This window comes from Lissotriton helveticus, chromosome 9 (assembly GCF_964261635.1).
Source record: "Lissotriton helveticus chromosome 9, aLisHel1.1, whole genome shotgun sequence".
NCBI lineage: Eukaryota > Metazoa > Chordata > Amphibia > Caudata > Salamandridae > Lissotriton > Lissotriton helveticus.
The window spans coordinates 48,770,545-48,797,925 of NC_136070.1; the positions used below are offsets into that span (position 1 = coordinate 48,770,545).

General features: G+C 46.5%; 1 protein-coding gene across 1 annotated transcript in view; it reads right to left on the bottom strand.

The window, feature by feature from the left end:
• Positions 1–27,381, bottom strand: part of DPH6 (diphthamine biosynthesis 6) — a 484,410-nt gene that overhangs the window by 214,737 nt on the left and 242,292 nt on the right. The window contains exons 8-12 of the mRNA XM_078659430.1: positions 23,393–23,486; positions 20,061–20,190; positions 14,783–14,914; positions 14,519–14,648; positions 9,985–10,159 (exon numbers count right to left, since the gene is read on the bottom strand). Of these exons, the coding sequence (XP_078515556.1) occupies positions 9,985–10,159; positions 14,519–14,648; positions 14,783–14,914; positions 20,061–20,190; positions 23,393–23,486 (661 nt within the window). The remainder of the gene's footprint in view (positions 1–9,984; positions 10,160–14,518; positions 14,649–14,782; positions 14,915–20,060; positions 20,191–23,392; positions 23,487–27,381) is intronic.

Consider the following 27,381-nt stretch of genomic DNA (forward strand, 5'->3'; position numbering starts at 1 on the left):
TTGAAACAACTTTTCTGGATACAAAAAGAATTGGACCAAGAGCAAACCATTAGCTATGTTGAGGGGAACCACCAAAGCATACATCTCTGACTATTCATTCACATGGGTGACGCAGAATCTTACATACATGGGTGTCAGTGTTAAAAATGCTCTTCACAAATGGTGGAAGATAATATTAACTCTCTACTAAAAAAGCCCAAGACAGACTTCACCTGCTTGTCGGCAGCTTCACATCCCTACTGCTGAACACGCAGGATATTTACGAAGGCATGAGAGCCACATTTTAATCAAGCTTTGGGTATGTTAACCCTCTTCGTACCTACACACTGGTTTAAGGAAATAGGTATAGGTATCGGAATATTTTTCTGGGCTGAACAAAAAACACAACTTGAATTAGTCAAACTACATGCGCCCACCAATTCTGGGGGATATGACTACAGGCACTTGAACTATATTCCAGATTTCACAAATAAGGCATAAAGTGTCATACACTGCTGAACCTCCAACCTGGTTTCGACCCCATCAAAAACTATTTGAAGCCCACTAAAATCAGGAATTTGTTACACAGTGTTGCCAAAAAACATGCCTAGTCCTTTAACACTTAAAACAATCAACATGGTCTCCAAGGGAGTGCGGTCATAAAGTTTACAGACCGATATAGACAGACCTCCAAATCTGGAATATTGAGAACATCTGAATTGGGGCCAGCCAAATAATCTGACATCTATGGAACAAGACCAACATGAAAAATCCTCAACTGAAGGTTTTCGATGAGCTACAATTGGAATTTACTCTCAAAGCTTCTTAACTATGGACGTACTGGCAGTTAAAACACTGCTTGCAAAACATATTACGTATTATGGTAAATGCTATCCTGACCTCACCATAGATCGGATAAATGAAAGGTTGGATTGACCAAAAAGGTGTACTTTCAAGCCTGTATACCCTATTAATCAAATAAATCTACTCCAATCCAATTGAAAATAACAGCAGGCTGCAATGGCAGACATCAATCGATCGATCAGCATTTGCAAAGCATAACCCTGTCACCCCTAGGGGTATCTGGGCACTGTGTCTCTGTCGAAGAGCCAGGTCTTGAGTCCCTTTATGAAGTCTGCCAGCGAGGGGCTGTACAGAGCTGGAGGGGAAGGTCGTACCAGGTCTTGGCAGTGATGTAGGAGGAGGAGAGGCCACTGCTACAGCTGTGATGGATGCAGGGTGGGTGTGTGAGGGTGAGTGAAGAGGAGCACAGGTGTCTAGAGAGTTGGTGGAATTTCTGTCGATGGTTGATGTAGGCAGGGACTAGGTCGTAGAGGGCTTTGTAGGCGTGCGCGAGGATCTTGAACTGGCATCTCTTCTGGATAGGGAGCCAGTGGAGGTCTCTTAGGTGGGGAGTGATGCGGGTTTGTTTGGGGAGGTTCAGGATGAGTCTAGCTGTGGAGATCTGTATGGTCTGGAGTCTTCTGAGGAGCTGGGTGGAGATGGCGGCATAGAGGGCGTTGCCGTAGTCGAGACGGCTTGTGATGACGGGCTTAGTGATGGTCTTTCTGATGTTGGTTGAAATCCATCTGAAGATTCTGCAAAGCATGAGAATTGTGTGGAAGCAGGAGGAAGCGACTGCGTTGAATTGTCGTTTCATGGTCAGTTGGCTGTCGAGGATGATGCCGAGGTTGCATACCTGGTCGGTCAGTGTGGGTGTAGGTCCAAGTTCTGGAGGCCACCACCGGTAGTCCAATGCAGAGGTCTTCTTCCCGAAGGTCAGTACTCCAGTTTTGTTGGAGTTGAGTTAGAGGAAGTTGTCGCTCAGATATTTCGCTACATTGGCCATGGCGTTGCAGAAGTGTGTTTTAGAGTAGGAGGGGTCTTCAGTGAGCGAGAGGATCAGTTGAGTGTTGTCACTGTTGCGTGAACTGGAAACCTGGTACAACCTTTTATGTATCATTATAAGGGCCAACGCGAAGCAGGATTGAAAATTGGGTATTTCAATGCACTATATCAATGGTATTGGACTCTTGTTTGTTTACAAGCCGCTAACCTCCTCCGGAGTTCTTCTTGCTGGGGGTGTAATGGCAGGAAACGCAGACTGATCCGTCCCTTTGTCATACCCGCAACTCAGCACCTTGTGGGAAACACTGTAGCGGACTGTAGAGGATATACATTCAACCTCCTGACAATCGAGCACTGCAACACAATACCTCTGAAATTCTGAAGATGACTTCCCACTGCCACAGGTGGATTGCGACATCACTGGCAGTGGCAAAGTTGTTCATCCTGAGATACAGGCGACCCCTCCAATACCAACAAAAGATGAACGGATGTCCGAAATAATGAAAATGGCAGTACACAAAAGGCTGATCTAGAGACACCACAATAACAGACAAAATATGAATCCTGTTTTCAGTGTTTTGTAAAATATCTTCACTGGCCTTCCACCCTGAGGGTTAGCTATTACTAATGTATCTTTGTCTACAGATTGGGCGTTTATATATATGTATATATATTTTACATTTTTTGGGGGGGTGGTTTATACAGCGCAAACTGGATCTGAAGGTATCAGAGCGCTTTCCATTTCTTTTTTAGGCACCGGGAGATTAAGTAATTTGCCCAAAATCGCAGGATGTTGAGCGTCCCCGCTGAGACTCAAACCTGGTTCACCGGCTTTGAGGTCTACCGCACTAGCCGTTAGGCCACACTCTCTCCTAAATGTCTCAATTTTCGAGTATATTAACATTACTCAGAGAGCAGTAGATGAAAGGACCGGGCCACGCTTGAAATCACCCGTGGATGATGTGAAGTGTTGGCAGCGAGAGTGACGATGAGTGTGGCACAGCGTGCGGGCTGCACTGAAAGACGATTCATACGCGACAGACAAGACACAAATCACACGGTGTGTATCATAGTTCATGTAGTGGTATAGTTCCTGAAACTCACATTGTTAGCTGATTGTCTCATTTTTGACTGCCTCCAGTTTGATTTGGATCTCTCGTCTCTCGTCTCTCCTTCCAGCCCTTACACTCAGTTTGGAAGGAACATCGATTTTTGGCCTCTTCTAGGCAGAGTGGGATGTTGTTGTTCTTGAAATAATCTACATACATTTCCAACTATATAGAAATATCGTTGGTAGTTACTTTCGTGTCCATTTTGTGTTTAATGCTTTATTTGCTTAAACTTGAAAATGCTCGGCAGTTGTTATCAGAAGGTGGGTCCATGGTAGTTCTTGGGGATATGAACGAAAAAAATCAGAAACACTGTGGCCGTGACATCACTTTCAGTGCTTACCCCAAGTAGGGATACCTTAAACCTTCTCATCTGAATGTTAATAAATTCACCCAGTGCTTAGTTTGTAAAAGAATAAGTGCTGGGGCCCAATGTTTTGCTTGGACGCCAGTGGCTGGTGCTATTGAATGTTGACGTTCCAATACCAAGGCTGCGTACTCCAGATTCCACCTCATGCTTCTTTCATCCACCATCACACATTGCCTGTCCCTTTATCTCACTCTCCAGGATTCTTTTCCATCCCTGCTTTCTTTCTTTCTTACTGTTTTTCCATCTTTCTCTTCCGCCTTCATTTCCCTATTTGTGTTTTTCAGTCTCTTGCCCTGTGTCGAAGTCTGACGAGGTAAGTAAGTGCGAGTGGGCAGTACCTGCAGCCACCGGCTCAAATTAAGCACTGAATTTTCTGCAGTATGTAGGCAGTATAGTTGCATTTCAGTCAATCAATCAAGAATTTGTAGAGCGCACTACTTACCCGTGAACATTCTTGCCCCAGGCTCTCCTCCCCGATGAGCGCGGGCTGGCAATAGTCAAGATGAACAAAACCCACATGCCGCCACACCCAAAAGCGATGCAACACTTTACCACAACATACATAACGTGCATTTAAAAGCGCACGTTCACCCAAGGGTATCTTGGCATTGAATAACAAATGTTTATTGTTATCCAACTCTATGGTGCTCATTTTATCGACCTTAGAAGGATGAAAGGCAGAGTGGACCCGAACCTGTAACCACGAGGTCAAACACAGGTCCCTACAGTCCACACATTAGTCCACTAAGCCACCAGACCCTGCTTAATATAAACATTATACATTTAAAAGGCTGTGAGTGCCAGGGCTTTGGTTTTCTCAAATCATCCGATTTTGCAAACACTTCTTGTGCAACCCATTTTTCATCTCCACAATTACTGGTGATTCTCGGCGCCTGTGTTGCAAACCGTGTGATCTGCGCCTCGTCTGTCGCGGATGAGTCCTCTCCGCAGCAGCCCGCACGCTGCGCCGCACTCACCGGAGCCGCGCCGCCGCCGGGCTCCCATCATCCCGAGCGTGGCCCGGCCCTTTTATCTACTGCTCTGCGAGTAATGTTAATAGACTAGAAAATTGAGACATTTAGGAGATATAGGAAGTGTTTAGGAAAAAACCATGAAAGATGACAGGGGCGCGACAAGATAACAGCCGCGTGCCGACGCGTGATGGAGGGAGGCCTGTCACAGGCGGGCGACGGCGCCTCGGGGGCCCGGCCCCGGCCGCCCATCTCTGGGTATTAAACACAAATGCAAATGGGCGACTGTGATGGAAGTGCGGTCTGGGGACATTGCAGGTGGAAGGGAGCGCGTCGAATGAAAACATCATCCCTAGGAGACGAGAGGCAGGGGCTCGCGGGGAGCGGACCCTGGATCCTGGGCGGGCGGGAGGATGGGCGGTCTGGGGCCAGCAACTTCCTCCTTTAAACGAATGCACCTTAAATCCGGGGGGGAGGCGGCCGGTCCAGGGGTTATCCAGAGGCACTCGGTGTATCCCTGTAAAGCCAGCAACGAGGCTGTCAACATGCTTGAGAAGCAAGCACCATTATATAAATTTTAATATATTAAACATATTAAAATAATAAAAAATAAACACACCATATAAAAAAAATTCTCTCTATATATATATAGAAATGTATATATTTTTTTTATATATATATGTATATATATATATACATACACACACGAATAAAAAACACAACAAACATTCAGATGAAAGCATCCTCCACTGATTCGACGATCCAAATTCAGGACATTGCTAGAATGCCTGAGACCTGAAGCAACCCCAATACCCTGCCAGCACGCATGCCACGTCACAGAAGAGCGACGGCACTGCTTGTGACACTGGCAACAATACTGACTGTGATAATAACTTTTTTCTCTAGTACAAGACAACGCTTCTAAGCGCTGAGAAACAGAAGATACTATTATTCACTCTACCGGTACTCGATTTACCGACCTTTGGAAGGATGGAAGGCTGAGTTGGCCTTGCTGAGAGATCAGCTTGTGGCCTGCGGTTCAGCGAATGCTTCAGAAGTAAGTGATCAACTCGCTGAGCCACCCTTCGTGGTACGGAATAGACACACTGATAAAGGCACCTAGTCCTTGAATGACAATAACAGCATGCAGCGACATATGGAAACATATACATCATATGTAAGGAGGAAACTTTCAAGGTATTTATTTTAGATTGTGAGTTCAAAGGAGGAGACACAACATTCCTTGACCACATCTATCTGCCACTGTTCAACAGATAATGTGCAACGCAAAATACATGGCAACACTCTAACTCGCACAAACACTGACGCGTTTCGGTCCAACTGGACTTCTTCAGGTGGATGCAACTTATTCTGCCAACAAGCCTATCAGCGAAAACAACGAAAATGTAATTGAAGCAGGAGAATGCTGTCACACCCAGAAGATTTAAACTACACACACCATAGGATCCATACACAGGGGAAAGGAACAGCTCACAGGGGACTAGTGCAAAGTCAGCAGAATGCAATTACACCAAACCCCTGATTACAAGTTGCAAACTCCACCCCGGTAAACAAGGGTAGCATGCAGAAATACTCTTCCAGTGCCGTGCAGTTATGAGTTTATCCTCACTGAAAAGGGACAATCCCTGGGCCCTGTTTTTTCTAACTCAAATTTAGCATGGATTTCCCAATTCCATGTTGATTAACGTTCACATTTACCACCTGCTCTAAAGAAGCTGTATATGGGAATGGAGGGCCAGTATGAGTCACACTTGGAAGCAGCGGCGGCTGGAACGGAACGGGGGTGGTGAGGCTGGTGAAAAAAAATAATGAACACTTACCTCAGCACAGTCGCCGTCACTCCTCTGCTTCTCTTCCTAACGCTAGGAAGCAGGAAGCTCACAGGCTCCCCTAAGCCAATCACCACGCTGCTGTCACCCGCATGATAGCAGCATTGTGATTGGTCTGAGCAGCCTGGTTTGGCGCTCAGACGGGGATTGGGAGCCTGTGCATGTTCTCCACCCAGGCTGTGCAATAGAATTAGGTAGAGAACGGTCTAAGTGCGCATGACTGTTTAGCCGGTCCAAGACGGTTGGCCAAACCATCATGCGCACTTAAGTGAACATATTTCCTCCTCCTCCTGCTCTGACAGCCCAGTCCTGCCCCACCTTAACCTGGCTCGCACTGAAAAATAAAATGATAACATTGTGTTCCTATCATTTTATTTTTCCTTTTTCAAACTGCTGAAAAGCAGTGGGTGACCCTCCTCCGCTTTAGCAGAGGAGCAGTCGCTGGATGGTAAGTGGGAAGGCTGTCAACGGAGGCTAGAACCAGGCAGGGGAGAACCATATGTTTCTTCCATGCTGCAGGAAACCAGCAGTAGGGGCAGTGGTCGGGTTGCTCTTTTGCCTGCTGCCCCAGCTAATTCATTCTGCGATTTTTCTACTGGTAATATCGAGCCTGGTGTTTCTGCACAAGGGAAATCCAGACGTGGAAAAAGCGGGCCAGCTGTGATCAGCTGCTGCAATATCCGACCAGGGACGTTACTCTGCCCGACTCCTTATCGGGCCCTTGGATTAACAGGACCATCTAGGGGAAATTAAACCAAACAAAAGAACAGACCAACACTTACTTGAAGGAAGCAATGGTTGGAGAATGTAATCACATCCAAGGGAAATGGACCACATACATAAAAACTATTGGCAAAGCCAAGAGGTAGGAGTCTATTTTGCTTCCCCACGCAGCGTTAGCACATTAGAGCAAGACACACAGGAGTAGAGGAGAGAGGCAGAAGGAGCGGGCACAGAGGGCTGCAGTTGTAACGTAGTCTCTCGTGAAATTAAGTGCAAGCACTCAAGTGGAGGCGCAAGGATACACCCTAACAGCAAATAGCATCAGGTGACAGATGTTGACTCCGAAGGGCTGAGCCAACGTGATAGTCAAAGTCTCACACCAATGGCTGAAAAGGCTGGTGGAAGAAAGTCAGTGATTTAATGGTGCAGACCCAAATTCCACTTTTTGTATATTATAAGCAATAGGTCTGTTTGACAGCTGGGCAGTCACAATCTACACCAAAAAAAGGAAACCACACAGAAGAGAACTTAATTCTTCCAATAGAAAGAAGCAAGGCTAGAAGACTGTTACTATAGCCAGAGCAACATAGCCTCACACTGGAAAAAAAAAGAACAAGCATGAGAATCGATCCACTCACAGGAGAATTTAACTAAACTCAAGAGAGTGGAAGGACATGCAGGAGAAGGGTGAACAGCTTAAAAAAAAGCACCTCTTCATTTAAAAGCATTTTGATGCTCGCATCTGGTAATTACTTTGTACAACAAAGTCTTACAATGGATGAGCTGGATTTCTCAGTTAATGTGTAAAAAGAATAAATGGCATAGCCAGTCAGTCTCGCCTATAAGATTTATTAAACTGGGCTTGGGAACTGAATGGGCTGGGAAGGGAGTTGAGAGTAAAACAACATGACAGGCGGATGGTGAAGCAACATTACCATGTTCGGTGAGTAGCAAAACAAGGGAGAGAAAATGGAAACATGTAATATAGTGGGGTGTTGGGGGAGAACCACACAAGCGAGAGAGAATGAAAGCAACATGAGTGTGGTTGGGTGGTTAGAAGTGTAAGGGAGTGAGAGAGCAATGTGGAGAGTGGGAGAAAAGCGCACGAGGACGACAGCTGTAAAACACATGCACTCTCATGGGGTGCTCAAATAAAAAGAAACAAGTAATTCCCTAAAAGCGAGCAGTGGAATTATATAGCCAGCCAATCAGTAAGATGGCAAATAGGCTATGCTCTAGGGGAGGGACGAACACAAGATGGACAGGCTGAAACAAGGCAAGCTATCAACAGAAAGCAATGAAATAAGAGTAACGGTAAAGCCAAACAGTGGTAATGGCAGGCCGCAAGGCCCTCTGTATTCTTGGTAAGCCCACAATGTGCTTCGCTGCTGGTTGGATCAACCTAATCAGGCCATAATCTCGTCCAAAGAATTATATAATCTCTTCAATTTACCACCAAACAAATTGTGGAGCTTTCTTAACATCAGGGCTCTACCATCAGAATGATAAGCAAATGCCCCAGCCTTTATTTAAGCAATATTTTCTGTTAACTGGAATCACAACACCCTTTTTCATTTCTAACTTCTGCAATCTGAAAATACAAAGAGTAATGATCAGATCAACTACTCCCTGACTGGAAAACAGATACAAATCTCTAAAGGACACTTGATCAAGCAGAAAATTATAATATTTTGGGGCCAGGTCTTTGACTACTTTTGATTCATCAAAAACAATTCTGTAGAAGTTGATGATCACCTGCTAAGTTCCAGAGGCTAAATCGAAAAGACGGGACTCCGAGCTTAGACGGTGATCTGCAAAACTCAGGATCTGAGCACATGGCTACGCTGTGTCCCTTATTTGAGATTTATTGGTAAGAAATAAAGGATAGGCTGGAACTGGTTCAAAACCGCCATATTTTGCTTAAACTAGAAATATGAATCCTAATGACCTCACTTCCAACTCTTCATACAATGGATTTCCAAACAGCAAGTAGGATTGTAAAAGTCCCCTCCATTGCCAAGCACATTAGTCTTAGGGCCTGATTTAGAGTTTAGTGGAGAGGGTATTCCTTTGCAATGGTGCAGCCTCTTAGCCTTACCGAAGTTCAGCTCTCCTCAGTTACAGACAAGTATATCAGCAACAGGCTCTCCTCCATCTGTGCCATTGACATACTCCTCCGACGGCCTGACGGAGTAAGGGCCTTCAGAGGTTTGGCCACTTGTCCACCTGCCGTAGTGAAAGTGGGTGGACAAATGGACAGTTTTTACTTTCGCACACCCATTCTATACGTGGTGATAAGTGAAAGTAAAAACTTTTTAATCACCCCTGCGCCATGGGAGAAAATTCCCTTCCCTGGCGAGTGAGTCATTGTTTTTTTAATTTTTAGAAAGAAAATCCTGCTTTGGGAATTTTGTGTTTAAGAAACAAAAAGATATCGAAAGTGTACTATACCGCAAAGTTATGCTGACGGAGCAGCACAACACTCGTTCAATACATTGACAGGAACGGCTGTGATAGTGGTTCCTGTCATTGTAAAGAGTTATCCACTGAGTAGGCAGACATCTCTAGATTAGGCGTACGGTTACTCTGTCAGAGTGATAGAGTGATTACCATACTCCGCAATCTGAATCGGCCCATAAAAATAAAAAAAAAAACACAAGTTAACTATCGAACATTGCTTAAATGGCATGACCACCCAAGCTTCACTAGAAAATGTCTCTTACAGGATTTTTGGCTTTAATAAGAGATACAGGGGACATTAGTACAAATGTATGTATAATCATTTCTACATGTTTACAATCACCAATAATGTTTAATGATTTTGCTCTGCTATTGCAGCTACACAGTTTTTCCGAATCTTCTTTACTTTTACATTTTACATTCTCGCCCCCCAACAAACCACCCCATTCCTATCTGGTCATCAGTATTGTATATCATTTCCTTGCATAAAAGATTAAGAAGGCAGTGTATTGTTTGTTACATATAATGTATAGCATTTCTTTTATTGCTGTTTAGTCATCTATATGTTATAACTTGACTACTGTTATCTTTTATAGCAGAAACATCAATAAATGATTTAACTAGATAAAGCTGTCCAATTGATTAACATCTTTCAAAGCCTTCAGGGTTCTTACCTGGATCGCTTGGCTGTACGGTCCAATGTTCGCCGGGGCCCAGTGGGATATGCTCTGCACGTGCATGACCTGCCTTTCAGGCCTGGGCACCCCCTCATGAATCCGGGCATCCTGGTGTACCAGGCAGTCCATCCAGAGAAGAACATCCTCTGGTAAAGGTGCTTCCACACATACCCTGCACGTAGAAACAACAGACTGTGAGAGGACAATCCCGGACACGTGTGTCGGCTTCTCACTGTCCTTGCTGTCTCTTGTGTGGCGAACGCCTCTCTTTTCATGCTTCGACTATCTTCTGACCTCACCCAATCTCAGATCCTTTCTTTGCCACCTTGCTAGATTCCTTCTGGGATCCCTCCAGTCCAACACCGCCGTGTTCCGTTGACTCACCTGATTTGCGGGAGGTGGTGGACTGGGATCTGGAACCTGAACTAAGAGCAGGCAGATGGCATGAAAATTTAGCAAACCCTTGTCGGTCACCAGCATCCCACACAAAGTCGCAAACAAGATTCCAAATATAGCAAAATATGTATCAGGTGTTGCACTGAAGCACACTGTGTAGACATACTTACTTCATGGGCCATCATGCAACGCAACATGAGAGGCTGGGCTGTTGAAATCTGAAACTGAGATCTACTAGAGGAACTGTGAAACATGGAATTACAAGGTCCACAATGCACTGAGGAGCTCAAAACAGAATGGACCACCTGCACAAGGTACAAACCTGGTACACATTAAAGTCGGTCTCCTTCAGCGTATCAAAAACGCGCAGCGTTTTAGTGCTGAACTTCATGTTCAGATGTGGTGCAAACCTAACTATATCTGGATGTGCTAGGCCTCAAACAATGTGTCAAAGACTGACTGGTTCTCAGACACACAGGCCATTAAGTGGGATGAAAAAATGTGGGGGGGGAAGGGTGGTTTCTAAACTGGGCGTGGCCTAGGTAATTAGGGGTGCGGCATGTACACATAGATTAAATTTCTGCGATTGCCGAAGTGTGCCACCCAGCCAGTATGTTGGTTTCTCCCTGAGCTTTCTGTTATTGTATCGAGATATAGAAGACAATAACTGACACACACAAAAAACTGCCATGACCACTGGCTTTGTCAATGGTAGTGAGATGTTTAAAATAAATGCGTAATGACAATGATTTTGTTGCAAATAATTAATATTCAAAATGTTTCAATTCTGAAATGTGAGGCTGAGAATTAAACATTACTGGGGCCTGTAGAAGGGGCAGTGGCCTTCAGAGTGTCTCAGTCACTCCTGTTACGTTCACTCCATACTAGACATGCGTGTCCTTTTTCTCTCCCCATCCCGTCCATCTCATATTGAACACCTCATCTATTTCCTCGTCAGCATCCTCTTTTCACTCCCTCCCGAATGCACTTTCTCACATTTCCTTCACTTCACAGCCCCCAAACATATACAACGCACCCACTCACCAGCACGCACAGCATGTTCTTTTACTTTTGCTTTCTAAATAGATTCACAACTGTGTACCTACTTCACACACCTTTGCACAGAATCACAACTGCAACTGGATTACATGACCATTGCCCTCTGTGCTCTGCAGAGAGGCCAAGGATTGGATGACCATGAATTCTGACCACATTTTTGATCCACTGACAGGCACAAGAGAAACTCGCACTGCCTTCAGCCTCAACTCCAGTCAATGGTATTATCAATTATAAACATCTGAAGATGACTCTGTTGTAAGTATGCACTGTACAAGAGAAAATATGCTACACTAAAAACAGATACAGGGACAGAATGTCCTGGGGAAAAAATAGCACTCTTAGTGAATGCAAGATTAAGAAAATGATGTGAAATAAAAACAGGAACTAAATGGCTGACATTACCATACCGTTTTTACAATCATTGTTCGGTATTTGATCTGTGTTTTTGCCTTTAAAACTAAGGAAATTAATAGAGAACCCGATAGGGACCCATTTCAATATCTGTTTTTAATTACTACCGGTTCTGAGACCTGGAGGAACCCGGCCCACTTAAAGCCCTGGAGGCACCTGAACAGGTTGTGTACTCTCAGGTTCAAAACATCAGCAATGTGGAAAATCAGGAGATGTCATCAAGTCAGACACATGCTGTGGCAGTAGCTGTCTCCCACATACCCACAGCCAGGAAGTATAAATGTGGGGAATTGGGACCTCCATGGTTTCAAATGTGGAAAGAGACCACAGTGCTGTCGGTGTTCATCAACTATCATTTGGACCTCATCGCAAGACAAAGGTTCGCAATTCAAAGAAGATCACCTTAACCCCTTCGGTGCTCATGACGAGCTCAGCTCGTCATGGCATATATCTCTCAGGTGCTCATGACGGGCTGAGCTCGTCATGACCACACCCGTTTTTATTACAGCCCAGCACTGCAGGGGAATCGCTCCAGCAGCCATGAGGTTTACGGCTGCACGTTTACGTGCAAGGATGAATCAAACTTCTCCTGCACAGCAATGACCGAAGGGTCCCCACAGTGTGGCCCGTGGTATCCTCCGATGACGCTCGGTCAATAATGATGGGCAGTCACAATAAGCAGATGGTGTCCTTCTAGCAGGTTTGGGTCCCAGGGTCCACCATCTCAAGGTAAGCTAAGGGACGTGTGATTAGGATGGGCTTCTACATAAACTGTTCAATGTACTTCCAGGTGAAGTTGCATGGATTGCATGTGCAGCTCGGTGTCTGGGACCCCCGCGACAGCCAAAGAAGCCTGTGCGACCGCTAAAGCTGTCAGTCTCCTTTACGAAGCACACCCTCTTTGTGGGAGCAAGGGCCGCTTTCTTAGGGGATTTTAGGGGATACACCAACAGTCCAACACATTGACTGGTTGTGAATAGTAGGACCAACTTGTTTACAACCAGAGCTGCAGATACCTTAACTAAGCAGTCACCAAAACTGGGATAGAGGTGACCTTCTGTCGCACAGACAGACCAGTACTGGAATAAGAATACTCTAACGTCTTGCGCGGTTGCGTTCTGGCCAAATAGCGGAGTTGTGTTGCGATGTTGCTGATCCAAGCATCTTGAATGTCTGTAGTACTGGGTGATGCTCACGTTGCTTCTCTGGGCAGAAGTAGCCCTATCATCTGGGGAGGGCCAGAAGCAGTCTGGAGCCTCCCCCACTTGCTCCAGAAGTTCTTTGATGACCATCTGAGGAAGAGGTAGCCTGAATTATGGAGGCTGAAACATCTACATGGGCTTTGAGGACCTCTTACCAAACGATCAGCACGTGACTAACGATGGAGCGTCTGCAAACTTTGCGGTCTCAGAAAATTCACAGGGGATGTTGTCCTCAGATGCGGGCTGAGAAGTGGCTTGGTATTCCACCTACAACAAATCATCTGTACATTTTGATCCGGGAAGATAGAAGTGGTACCATCGTCTATCCAACAGTTACTATGGCAACCGCTGCCTTCACACAGTAACGATGAACTAAACATCAGAGGTGAAGAGCTCTGGAGAAGGGTGACAGTCTTCCTCACGGATAGAAGAGGTACTCAGTATTGCACACAGTCGTAGAGTGATTAGATTTCAAAATTACTACTACCATCTCTTAACGAAGATAAATGGTGTTGCCGTTCCGCTGAATACAGGTGACCGAATCTTGTGAGATCTCAATTGTCACAGAAAGCAGAAACACGCCCAGAGAGGACATGTAGTTTGTACATGGTTCAGCTACAGCTACAAACTACTTGAGGCAATTCAAGCATTGGAGGAAAGCAGAGTGTTGCTGCATTATGTACGCCAGAGGAAGAGCAGGAGGAAAAGGAAAACAGAAAAAATGCATAGTCGCTCTTTGTGAGAGAAGCAGCTTCATGTCCACCACAATATACTTTAAAATAGTAGTGCTGGTGGTAAATGAATGTGTGCACAGGGTGTGATACAAAACTCTGAATTTAATAGTTTTGAGAATCAATTTCAAGTGTCGTTACTAGGTACAAAAGAAGAGGAAAGCCCCAAAATGTAGGAGTAACTCAAGTATACAGACCCTACCCTGGTGAGCAGTGTTGACTAGCAATAAGAGGCACTTAACTCCACAGAGGAGGTTTATTAACCGCATGCGTGCGGGCGGAATTCCGCTCGTACGCTGACTTTTTTAAAAGCGCACTTTACGTGACGAGCTGGGCTCGTCATGAGCGTGCGAGGAGGCTACCTCATGACGAGCCCAGCTCGTCATCAGCGTCGAAGGGGTTAAATAACTTGATTCTCTCATTGAGTTAGTACACACGTAGACACACACACACACACACACGCACACACTCAAGACAAACATGCACAGAATAATAATGACAATAACTAACGGCTTGCTTTACTTGTGCCACTTGCTAAAGAGAAGATCTCTAGGTGTGAACTCGCTCCTGAATGGCCATCCCAGAGGTGACCGCGTCATGTGGGGCTTACCTTGTTGGGGATAAACTTGAAGATATATTTGATGGGTCTACGTGAAATGGATGCTAATTTTGATTTGTATGATGACTAAAAATCAATAAAATATGTTTTTTTTTTTTAAATGGGGGTCTTACCTTGCCGGGGGGCACACGTCAAACAGGGTCCCATACACTCCATTGATGGCAGCAAAGTCCCTCATGTTCTTCACATACAGATGCACCAGGACAACATCTTTAAGCTCTATCTTCTTGGAGTCCAGCATGACTGAAAAAAGAAGCACATGCTGCTTTTAGCATTTGCACAACCACAAATCTCCAAAGCGTGGTCTCGGTACTCCTTCATATATTTCTTATAGGTGTCCCAGGACCCCATTATTTAGAGTGAAGACGATGGGATACCTCGAAGGGAGTCGAAGGCTTGCTGAGCCGCTGCTTCAACGCTTGTAACATCCGGCGGAGAGAGGCGGCCGGCAATCCTGCTGATCCACTGGTGGCCACGAAGGGATCTTGCAGAACACTCTGTGCTGCCACCTGCAAGAACAGGAAAGAGAATATGAACAGGGCAGGAACAAAAAGGCAGGAATCCTCAAGTTAAGTAACGGTGTGACAATGAGGTGCCCTTCAGGGACAGAGACTTGTAATTTCAGACAGGACTGTCCTTGTTAGACCGGGCCTGGTGACATAATAGAAACACAGAATAAAATGTGACATACAGACCAGAAGGCGCATTTAATGTGTTATTTCTCTGCTTGCTGCCTACCCTTCCTTATCCCACTGCCTTTATCACTACTGCTTAGATCTGCGACTTTGGACCATTCTCTTTTGGTCGCCATCATGGAAACTTCAAGAGGGTTTGTAATGGATAGGAGAGCACGGTGGGAGGGTAAAGAGTAGTTATAAACACCCCAAACTAACCCCCTGCCTGTGTCTGTAATGGAGACCATTCTTTATACTTTTGAGTTGTGTCCTATTGCCCCCAGGACTGGCACGTTCCTTTAGGAGCCCCACCACCTCAAGACACTGAGCTGGGAGTTTTGAGTGGAGTAGTCTTATCTCCTCTCCAACAGGCTGTACTTTTGTGGGAAATCACATTTTCTACACAAGTGTTCTTACAGAGGACTTTTGCACGTGATTGTATGTCAGACACCCTTTACAAAAAAACCATTCATTGCCCGCGTGCCGTAAGAGGAAGAAACACAGATGAGCGTCATGCTGTCAATGTGGAAGGAAGATGCCATCATCACACCCCTCAGTGCTCCAGCCTCTGACTTCAAATGATCACAGGTCACTCAAGGTAAGCCTTACAGGATGAACTCAGGATAAATCACAGCCTGTGACTGAGAGATGGAAGTTAGGGTTCGATGCTTCTGCTTTCTCGTTCCTATTGAACAGACTTTGGTTATGGGGGATGATGTGATAGTTAAGAAGGTATGAAACCACCATTAAATACTAAATCCTGCTTGCTGAAAGCAAGACGATTATTAGGATGCACCAAGCAGCAGGGAGGGGGAATGTGACATCATGTACTCTTTGGCCCCATGACATCACCAATTCGCAAACAGCAGACTGCTGTCAGCTGCTGAGTAACTAGAAGAAGTGTAAATAGGGGGAACAACACATTTTACTAAGAGGCCTGATTACTTACTGCTTCGGTTGCTGCTTTCATGACCCCCACACAAGCAAGGGCAGTGGAAGTGCTGTGACGCAACTGCTAACCCTGGCTTCCCTTAATTTACGTCCTGAGCTCAAGCAGGGAGCTCGCGTCACTTGTATAACAATCGTAAACATGCTACTGATCTCAATTGTAAAACAGCCTTGGTACTAGAGGAGTCGACATGCAGATCATCTAGGAATTGCCAATATTCTGGCAAACGATGCCATCGGATTGGCAGAGAGAACTCTGGGACACCGTCATTAGAGAGGAAACAAAGGCTCTATCTTTGTGGAGAAGGTTTCAAAATTCACAAGTGGATGTTGAAAGTTGATCATGCTAAATCACATGCATACCTTTCCAGCATGGGTGGGGCCCATGCTGGAAAGGTATTAAAAGGTCCATTCCACATGAGACTAGCTCTAAAGTTGTTTCAAAGGTTTCAGGATTGTACATTAAAGTCCAGATTAAACAAGCATTTGCAATGCAATAGGACTCGCATTAGGAAAGTGTGAGCTATTGGTATTGTAAATGACACATTTTTTTAATATGTGTTGGCTTTGAAAATATATAAATTAATAGCATTGCTATTCACAAAGCCAATAGCTTACACTTTCCTAATGCGAGTCCTATTGGCTATGGCAATGCTTGTTGGTAGCAAGCAACGACAGTGCTGTTGTGGTGCTGAGTGATGATGTGGTTGGGCTGAGTGATGTAGTGGTGTCCCCGAGTGATGTGGTGGTGTCCCCGAGTGATGTGGTGGTGTCCCCGAGTGATGTGGTGGTGTCCCTGAGTGGTGCCCCTGAGTGATGTGGTGGTGTCCCTGAGTGGTGCCCCTGAGTGATGCGGTGGTGTCCCTGAGTGATGTGTGGTGTTCCTAAGCGATGGAGGGTGGAGTTGGAGGGTGGAGTTGGAGGGTGGTGTAGGAGGGTGGAGTTGAAGTTGGAGGGTGGAGTTGGAGGGAGGAGTTGGAGGGTGGAAGTTGAAGGGTGGAGTTGGAGGGTGGAGTTGGAGGGTGGAGTTGGAGGGTGGAGTTGGAGGGTGGAGTTGGAGGGTGGAGTTGGAGGGTGGAGTTGGAGGGTTGAGTTGGAGGGTGGAGTTGGGGGGTGGAGTTGGAGGGTGGAGTTGGGGGGTGGAGTTGGGGGGTGGAGTTGGGGGGTGGAGTTGGGGGGTGGAGTTGGAGGGTGGAGTTTGAGGGTGGAGTGGGAGGGTGGAGTTGGAAGGTGGAGTTGGAAGGTGGAGTTGGAGGGTGGAGTTGGAAGGTGGAGTTGGAGGGTGTTGGTGGAGTTGGAGGGTGGAGTTGGAGTTTAAGGGTGGAGTTGGAGGGTGGAGTTGGAGGGTGGAGTTGGAGGGTGGAGTTGGAGGGTGGAGTTGGAGGGTTGAGTTGGAGGGTGGAGTTGGAGGGTGGAGTTGGGGGGTGGAGTTGGGGGGTGGAGTTGGGGGGTGGAGTTGGGGGGTGGAGTTGGAGGGTGGAGTTGGAAGGTGGAGTTGGAGGGTGGAGTTGGAGGGTGGAGTTGGAAGGTGGAGTTGGAGGGTGTTGGTGGAGTTGGAGGGTGGAGTTGGAGTTTAAGGGTGGAGTTGGAGGGTGGAGTTGGAGGGTGGAGTTGGAGGGTGGAGTTGGAGGGTGGAGTTGGAGGGTTGAGTTGGAGGGTGGAGTTGGAGGGTGGAGTTGGGGGGTGGAGTTGGGGGGTGGAGTTGGGGGGTGGAGTTGGGGGGTGGAGTTGGGGGGTGGAGTTGGGGGGTGGAGTTGGAGGGTGGAGTTGGAGGGTGGAGTGGGAGGGTGGATTTGGAAGGTGGAGTTGGAGGGTGGAGTTGGAAGGTGGAGTTGGAGGGTGTTGGTGGAGTTGGAGGGTGGAGTTGGAGGGTAGAGTTGGAGTTGGAGGGTGGAGTTGGATTTGGAGGGTGGAGTTGGAGTTTAAGGGTGGATTTGGAGGGTGGAGTTGGAGGGTGGAGTTGGAGGGTGGAGTTGGAGGGTGGAGTTGGAGGTTGGAGTTGGAGGTTGGAGTTGGAGGTTGGAGTTGGAGGTTGGAGTTGGAGGGTGGAGTTGGAGGGTGGAGGTGGAGTTGGAGGGTGGAGTTGGAGGGTGGAGTTGGAGGGTGGAGTTGGAGGGTGGAGTTGGAGGGTGGAGTTGGGGGTGGAGGGTGGAGTTGGAGGGTTGAGTTGGAGAGTGGAGTTGGAGGGTGGAGTTGGGGGGTGGAGTTGGGGGGTGGAGTTGGGGGGTGGAGTTGGGGGGTGGAGTTGGGGGGTGGAGTTGGAGGGTGGAGTTGGAGGGTGGAGTGGGAGGGTGGAGTTGGAAGGTGGAGTTGGAAGGTGGAGTTGGAGGGTGTAGGTGGAGTTGGAGGGTAGAGTTGGAGTTGGAGGGTGGAGTTGGATTTGGAGGGTGGAGTTGGAGTTTAAGGGTGGATTTGGAGGGTGGATTTGGAGGGTGGAGTTGGAGGGTGGAGTTGGAGGGTGGAGTTGGAGGGTGGAGTTGGAGGGTGGAGTTGGAGGGTGGAGTTGGAGGGTGGAGTTGGAGGTTGGAGGTTGGAGTTGGAGGGTGGAGTTGGAGGGTAGAGTTGGAGTTGGAGGGTGGAGTTGGATTTGGAGGGTGGAGTTGGAGTTTAAGGGTGGATTTGGAGGGTGGAGTTGGAGGGTGGAGTTGGAGGGTGGAGTTGGAGGTTGGAGTTGGAGGTTGGAGTTGGAGGTTGGAGTTGGAGGGTGGAGTTGGAGGGTGGAGGTGGAGTTGGAGGTTGGAGTTGGAGGGTGGAGTTGGAGGGTGGAGTTGGGGGTGGAGCGTGGGTGCGAGAGCGAGAAAGAGGTAGAGAGAGGGGTAGGAGGAGAAAAAAAATGACACACGAGTGGTGCTAATGAGTAATAGGTGTGATGTGCACAATTCTGTTATAAAAGGCTCGATGGTGAGTCGCCTTCGAAACTTCTTTTGGAATCGGACGCCCACATATAAGTGAAGGGAAATTCTTATTCCCGTAAGTATTTGTTGCTTGATGAGGATATACGAGTCTAATAGAGGCTAAGTATTTGCATGTAATTTTATTATAAATGACTCTAAGCTTGGGCTTAATGTGACGTTTCAGAGTGTAAATATAAAAGCAAGTTTCGGTCTTTTATTGACGTATCGGGCACCCATAAGCAAAATATGAGCAAGCTACTGTTTAAAGATGGCGGTGGCTGGAGATATTGCAATTGGCGTTGTCGCCGCGCTACTCCGAAAGAAGGGCTTGCCAGTCACATTACTCCCAAGCGGGGTTCGCCTGCAATGTTATACCCAAAACTGAGGTTGCCTGTGTTATCACTAGTACACATAGGATAACAAGCTCTCGGCATTGCTGTGGCGGGGGAGCGGGAGCGCTTTCCTTTGAAGTCTGATGCGGTGGGCGGGGGAGCAGCAGCCTTTGAAGTGTGATTGGGGGGGAGCGGTAGCCTTTGAAGTGTGATGCGAGGCACAGACAAATGGTGGTGTGACGTGGCTGGCCTTGTGCACGCGCCTGTCTCAAATGAACTGTGCGTGATCCGCAAGTTTGGTAGAGTTTTTAAAGTGCTTACTATAATTCTCGCCTATCTATCCCTGCGGGATAGAAATAGTCAAGACCTAAAAACTGCTCTACAGAGATTTATTGACTCACAGACTTGTTCCAAGTTTTTCAGATGCAATTCACACTAATAACTAAACAGTACAACAGTGCTTTTAAAGCTGCGGATAACAAATATCACTGTTACTCAAATCGATGGCACTCATTTTGGTGATCCCAAAGGGCGCAAATATAAGTCGGACCAACAAGACTTCACAAATTTGGCTCACACAGAGAGGCTGCCTCCTGTCTGTAGCTTTAGGCTCAGGCTCAGAGGATTGTTGGGTGTCATAGAAAACCAGGCATCTGTTTTGGAGTCTGTAACATACACTGGTGCGCCCTAAGGTAGGGCTGTGTTTAGGGCAGTGTAGAAAGACATAACAGCAAGGATCTACAAGAGAGAGTTGCTTTGCCAATTTAATTAACACATTTATTCCCAACAATGTTTTTTTTCACTCACCGAATGAGAGGGACTCGCAAGCGAGTGGTGGCGCTTCCTCTGCCTGCTCATCCTCAGGGGGACTGGACACACCTTCAACGAGCGCTTGACAAGGACACAGGTTGGCTGGAAGCACATCGGGGGTGTCCACCTATGGTGGACAACAAAGATATGTTACTGACCAAAAAGTAAGGGAGGTGGATATACTCAGGGGCAACTCTTCCTGGCTTTATGGAACTCTCCACCTGTGACAAGAGGGGACCCTAGGAGAATCCCCAAAATGTTGCCCCTCTGAGGCAGAATCGACGAGGGCACAGAATTTCTGCAGATAGGGTTTTGCTCTATACACCTGACTGGCCTCTTCCCTAATAAAGATAAACGTATTTTTTTTTTCACAAAGACTTGGATGCGATTTTAATTCCGCCAAATTCAGCGCAGGTTTCAGAACATTTTAGTCACTGGTTAGGCAAAATTAGAGAAAGGTACCTAGCCCAATTCACAAAGAGACTGCAGTGTCTTATTCTTGAATTCTAAGAGTTCACAAAGATGGCGAGGACGACTTATTCCAAGAGTGAGTCTAAATTACTCCAACAGCAAGTAACGCCTAATCACAGAAAACGTTTTGTGAGTTGGAACCCATATTTTTAAGGCCAAATCGTCATAATCTGGTTCCACAATAATAAAATAGCAATTCAAAATTACTAGCAATCCTAAATCATTCTTGTATGTGAGGCAGATATTGCAGGCAATGTGACATCCCCAACAAAGAGGCAACACGTGCATGGAATGACTGACACTTGGTCAGCCGGTTCTGTATGACTAATCAAGGCAAGCAGTATCCACACACCATATATAAATGATAAGGGAGCACACCGAGCGGGCACAGCATTAGTACAGCGTGCTTTGCAGGTCGGGAACGTATAACAAATGAGAAGCAAAGGAGAATTTGAGGGGAATTTTGCTCAAGTAAGGTGTGGAGTGAAAGGAGAAGTAACAGAGGCTTTCCCCGTCAACCAAGGTGTTAGGCAGGGCTGGGTACGCGCCCCTACCCTTTTCCTTCTCTACATCAATAATTGTATTGCCTATTTAACAAATTGTGCTAATGATTCCCCCTCCCTGGCAGGAGCAAAAATATGCTCCCTCCTCTTTGGAGAAGAGAGGGCCTTCAAAGGCTGATTGATAGTTTTAACCAGCTTTGCAGTGATTTTGGTCTTGAAATAAACACTTCTAATACCAAATACATGACATATACTAAGAAAGGTAGGGTGAGTGGGGTCTTAAAGGTGGGGTTGGAAGTTCTTGAAAGAGTCCAGGAGGTTGACTACCTAGGTATCCGGCTAGATGAGTCCGGATCCTGGGACCCGCAGACTTTAAAGAGCACATTATCCGTAAAGAAGCGGGCCAGAGCTATACTCAAGTTGGCCAAAAAAGCACCTTGGTACCCCTGTACGGCCAGCAGTGGAAATCTATAAGGCTCAAGCAAGGGGAGCTGTTCTTTTTGGGGAGGAACTATGGGGGCACGGTCACCCTAGTCCATTCAGCATAGCACAAGACAATGTTATCAGAAGCCCGGTGCGTCCAGGGAAGGGCTCGCCTCTTGTCCCACTCCACTTGGATCTGGGAATCCAGGAGATCTCATCGTTGATGGGGTTGAGACTCCTACTGTACTGGATCTGAATCTGGGGCACTGATGACCTGCGTCACCTTACAGAGGGTCTGCAGCGTGCCACGTGGAGAAGTGCGGCTCAATGGTTAGAGCGGCAGACCCTGATGCAGTGGTCTGGCCCGGGACCAGGGTTCAATTCCTGCCTCGGCGGCACTTGGACTCAATTTCTCCGGATCTGATAATTCTCGCCTCTGTGCCTATTCTAATCATGAGTCCCACGCTGCAACTCTGGGCAATAGCTTGCTTAATCTCCACAACTGCCCCAACAGCGCTACGATGCCTGGCTTTCACCCTGGGGGTGCCCAGAGTGGGCAATTCACAGGGAGAGGCCAGGAAGGGTTCCTCAGCGGTATGCTTACAGCGCCTTGATGCCACGTCTGGGATGATAGGTGCGCTATACAAGCAACACTACATTTACATTTACATTTACATTTTGGTCAATGGAGGGGGAAAGATCAGATGGCCAGGGACGCTCAAGAAGGAATGGGGTGAGCTGGGCCTGGGGAAGTTTTGGAGCGAGCCACAATCCATCCAGAGAGGGGATGCTACCTTAGTTAAAAAGATGATGAAAGAGAAGGCCACTAGATGCAGGGACCACTCATCCTCACAAGGGAGTCTGAGAAGGGCCTTTTGTCATCCGAAAATCAGAGTGCAAGGCAGAGGAATTCCAGAATTTCATCCGTCAGTTCAGGCCCGGTCCTTGTATCTCCAATTTAGGTATGTATCTCTTCCTGTAAAAAAAAAACTTTTAAAACGTAAACTTTGTACTTATATAGCGCAGAACTACCCAGAGGTTTCTCTGCGCTGTACTCATACCGCTGTAGGAACCCTTCCTGGTTTTTCCCTGTGAGGTGTCCACTCTTGGGCACCCCCATGGTGAAACCAGGCATCCCAGCGCTGTTGGGGCCGTTGTGGAGATTAAGCAAGCTATTGCCCAGAGTTGCAGAGTGGACCCATGATTAGATTAGGCACTGAGGCGAGAATATCAGGTCCGAGGAAATTTTTAGCCCGAGACCCGCCGAGGCGGGAATCGAACCCTGGTCCCAGGCCAGAGTTCTGCATCAAGGTCTGCCGCTCTAACCATTGAGCCACACTTCTCCACTTAGCAACTTATACCGCCAGTTGGAGGACGATGAACCAGGGCTCTAAACATTGCTTCTATTGCAAAAATGCACATGACAGTGAGAAGCATCTATTGTTTTTCTGCCACTCTATGCAAAACCTAGGTTTAAACAGATTGCTCTAATGTGCAGGGCTTTGAGCTTACCCTCTAGAGGAGAAGCATTTAGGGTATGCAAAAGCGACACCTCTTCAATTGTCGTTGTTTCTACATTTTCATACATGGCCTGGTAAATTAGATGTAAAATGCTAGATATTGTTTGAAATTATCCCCCAATTTTCCTTTCCTTATCTGACTTTAACTGCCTGAGGGCGGTGGGTGTTTCTTGTATTTTTGTACATAGCGTGGGAGATTGGTTGTAAAGTGTCAGCTATATGATGGCATTATATTCCATTTGCATCTTCTTTTTTACTTGAACTTAACATTTTTATCTGTGTTTATAGATATTTAAGATTTTTTAGTTTTTCATTGTCCTTATTTGTCTCAAAATGTTTTATGCTTCTATCTTGTGATGATGAAACAAAATGTCTCGAACTATCAATAAATGAAGAGTGTTTGTGTACTCACAGGTTCCTTGTCGGCCAGGTGCAGCTGCAACAAGCGTAAGTAGGCCACCGGAGCAAAGGCATCAGCCGAGTGCACCACAGTTTCTGATGAGTCTCTGTAAGTCAAAAACAAGGAAGTGTAAGTGAAGACCTGCCCTGCCATGGATTGAGGTTCCACCACAAACACCACCGACAAGCTACAACAAAGTAAAACCAAGATAGCTCAGGAAATTGAGCTCTCACAGTTAAGATGTGTGTGGGGTCTGAATACCGACAAGGCTGGTTCAGTCTTTCATGCATGCAAGTTCCTTCACGAGTTAAAATTATTTTTCACACCCTTTGATGTGTCATGAGAGGTTGATCGAATCGGATAGCCTCTGTAACATATTTAGGTACCACCCTCTTCCAATAAGTGCATGTCCTCAACTTATGCAGACGGTAGATGTGAAAATAAAAGTTTTCGGGGAACTTTTTCTGGCGCCCCAGGGTAGACAGGGGTTACTGGGCTCGGATTATAGTAGTTAGTCTTTTGCGCCTGTGACCTGGGGTGTAACTTTACTATTGAACCAACAACTGAGTACAAAATGCAGCTCTGTAGCACTTGACCCTCTGGGTAGTGAGGTCAAGCATCCAAACTCAGAACTCAACAGGCCAACTAACAAAAGCCAATAACTGAATGCACATCCAGTGCTTACTTTATTTTTAAAGCAGTAGTACTTTACTTAAATCACACAACATAATACTGAACATAATGTCTTCGAGTCCACATACTGAGTGTTTTTTTTTTAAACCATGGGATAACTTTGTAGAAAACTTCTTGTGCAACCTTTCACAGTTAGTCTCTGTGATTTCACCTCTCAGGGGCGTGGAATATGGAAAGTCTTTTAGGGAAGCCAACCTAGTTGTTGGCCAACACTTGCGATCACACACGCCCTCCCAGATTCAGTATGTAATGCATGGTTGGGCGTGTTTTTACAATCAACTGGAGTATGTTATTCCAGATAACTATGAGGAGCAGAGAGCGTTCTTACACGGGTTTGGGTGGAACATGCGATGTTGACTCGCAGGCTTAAACCTGGACGTGACAGGGTGGTTCCTACCCACCCTGCCATGGATGGGGCAGCTGACAAGGTAGTCCAGCCTGAAACAGAGCTTTCGGCACCTGGTAAGTTTGAAAGGTGCCGCTTCGGGGAGGTCCATTATGGTGGTCACTACAACGATGTTCCCAATGACAAACGAAATGGTCTAGTTTTTGAGCACGCAGTGAGCATAGTTTGTGTGTTAGTTCTAACAGGGCTGTTTTTCTTGTATTTGGTAAATGATAGACTACAGGTCACATTGGACCGCTCTTAACTCAATAGCATTTACATACAACATCTGGTCCATTCAAGTCCAGAAAAGTAGGGTTGAGGGAGAGCCCAGTGAGCACTCCCGCTCAGTTTTATTTTTTTATGATTTTTTTTTATTTTCTCTTGTTTACCTTATCTTATATATTATATATTCAATAGCTGTTCTCGTTGGTGAGGTGCCTAGGGAACTACTGGGCGGTTTGTTTTTAATCGGCCTGCTCACGTACCCAGCTATGATATTAAAAACCAAAGCAGCCATTTTTTTCTTCCAAGATTCTCACGACCTGCAACTCTGTTAAAGAGCAATACGACATCTTCAGTTCCATACAGTCAATGGACTGTCCATCTGTGCACCTTGAGCCTTCGAAACAATTATGCAATAATCTAACAGATTTTTTGTAAAAATTGCATACGTTTCGCCCTTACCTCATTGACTAAATCCACCACCTCTAATATTTGTTGTACTCCTTCTCTGGATTATTATCCGAACTCTCCTTCCGGGGTCAGCCATGCCAATAACCCACCGAGTCTACACACATTCAACCCTATCTCTCCGGATGAGATTCCCACTCTTCTATCAGCCATTAAATCTGGATCCCTTCAGACTCGCTGACGGCCTTACGGTCTTTGCGACCGATCCCTTGGCACTGCAACCATTCCTCAAGCATGAAAAATGCATTAGCCATGCCCTTAATCAAAAAGCCAACTGCAGAAACTGAGCAATTTCTGTCCCATCCAACATTTGCCCAAGAATATTTTGAAAAAAGTCGCCAACAGGCAGATGTCTAATTTCCTTGAGCACTCTAAATTTCTTGACCAAACTCAATTGGGCTATTATCCCACAAACAGCACTGAATCAACTCTAAATTCCAGGCCCTGATTATCTTCGAATGAAGGCAGATCATGGCAAATCTTCTGCCCTTGTCCTTCTTAAACAGTACTCGGCTTTCAATACAGTCTCCCTTTTCATCCTACTCCTCACCTCTCCGAAGTCAGGATCCATGGCTCTGCTTTGCCTGAGAAAATTCTTACCTAACTAACCGTCCTCAAGTTGTTATCTTGTCACCATTTCAATCTGAATTTAAATCCCTGTCTGATGCAGTTCGACTGGGCTCCTCTCTTAGCCCCGCCCTTTTTAAGGGTCGCTGGCACAACTTATACGGACATTGGGCTCCAGCCTTTAAGTGATGCAGATGACACACAGATTCTGCTCTCACTCGACAATAACGTCAGGCAAGGCTCCCCTACTTCAGGGGCTGCACAACCCAGGTCGCCGAGTGGATATCTTCCAATTCAATAAAACTCAACACAGACAAGACAAAAGATAGACTTTATCTCTACTCAGAACTCACCTGGTGTTCTGTCTTCTTATCCGCGGTCCTCAAACTGAGGTTTGACCATAGTCCCATCTTCCTCAGTACGCAATTTAGACTTCTTTTTTTAATCAAGTTCTTTCCTTAAAGGAGAAGGTCAATAAATTGGTTGACATTTGTTTCCTTAAGCTTTGTCTACTGCGGAAAACCATACCCTATCTCCCACGTCCATCAGCAGTCAAGGCCACCATCTTAAGTCAATTAGATGACTGAATCTCCCTTTTTCTAGGGGTGCCTGGGTATACCAACAAACACCTGCAGCGCTAACAGAATATTGTAGCATGACTGTCTCTCACCCTCCATTTTGATGCCATGCAAGGACGGCAGTGCACATTCTTCACTGGTTACGTATTTGTCAGAGAATTGCTTTAAATCTGTTTGCTTAGTGTCCAAGCCTTCCCTGCCAGGGCCCCTATGCAACCCTGGACCACTGTGTCTAACTTTGTTGGAAGTTTGAGCTCTATACACCGCTTAAGGCTTTCAGGTCCTGTTCTGCCGGGCTGCCGGCAGTTCCAAGATGCTGACGCGGAGAAGCGTGGCTCAATGGTTAGAGCGGCAGACCCTGATGCAGAGGTCTGGCCCGGGACCAGGGTTCAATTCACGCCTCAGCGGCTCTTGGACTCAATTTCTCGGACCTGATAATTCTCGCTTCGGTGCCTAGTCTAATCATGGGTCCCACTCTGTGACTCTGGGCAATAGTTTGCTTAATCTCCACAACGGCCCCAGCAGCGTTTGGATGCCTGGCTTCACCTTGGGGGTGCCCAGGAGTGGACATTTCACAGGAAAGCCAGGATGGGTTCCACAGAGGTATGAATACAGCGCTACGAGACCTCTGGGTAGAAGTGCGCTATATAAATACAAACACATTTACATTTACATAGGACCAAAGTGCCAATCAGACATATTGATCATTTATACAGAACACAACACAGGCAGTGCTGTATGCAACAGATGTTATTACTCAACGCAACATTACTCATTTCTTATCAACAGCGACGAGCGGATCTTAAAACTGTTACTTTCAAGTCACACCCAGGTCTCTGCAGCAGGTGTGCCACCTACTGAGATTCCTTAAGGGCGCTGAGAAGCAGATTCTGATCCTCCACCCTTGGGAGGTGCATTTGTACTGCCAACCGGGCCAAATATTGGCTGCCCGAGGCCCAGGATGTGGCAGGGAGTCAGGCACGGCTGTAATGAGCGATAAGCTTCACAGGCAATTGGTACTTGGCAGGAGGATGAAAGGTTCCGTAGGCAGGTACCAGTAGAAGCAGCATCCTTAGGTGGCAGAT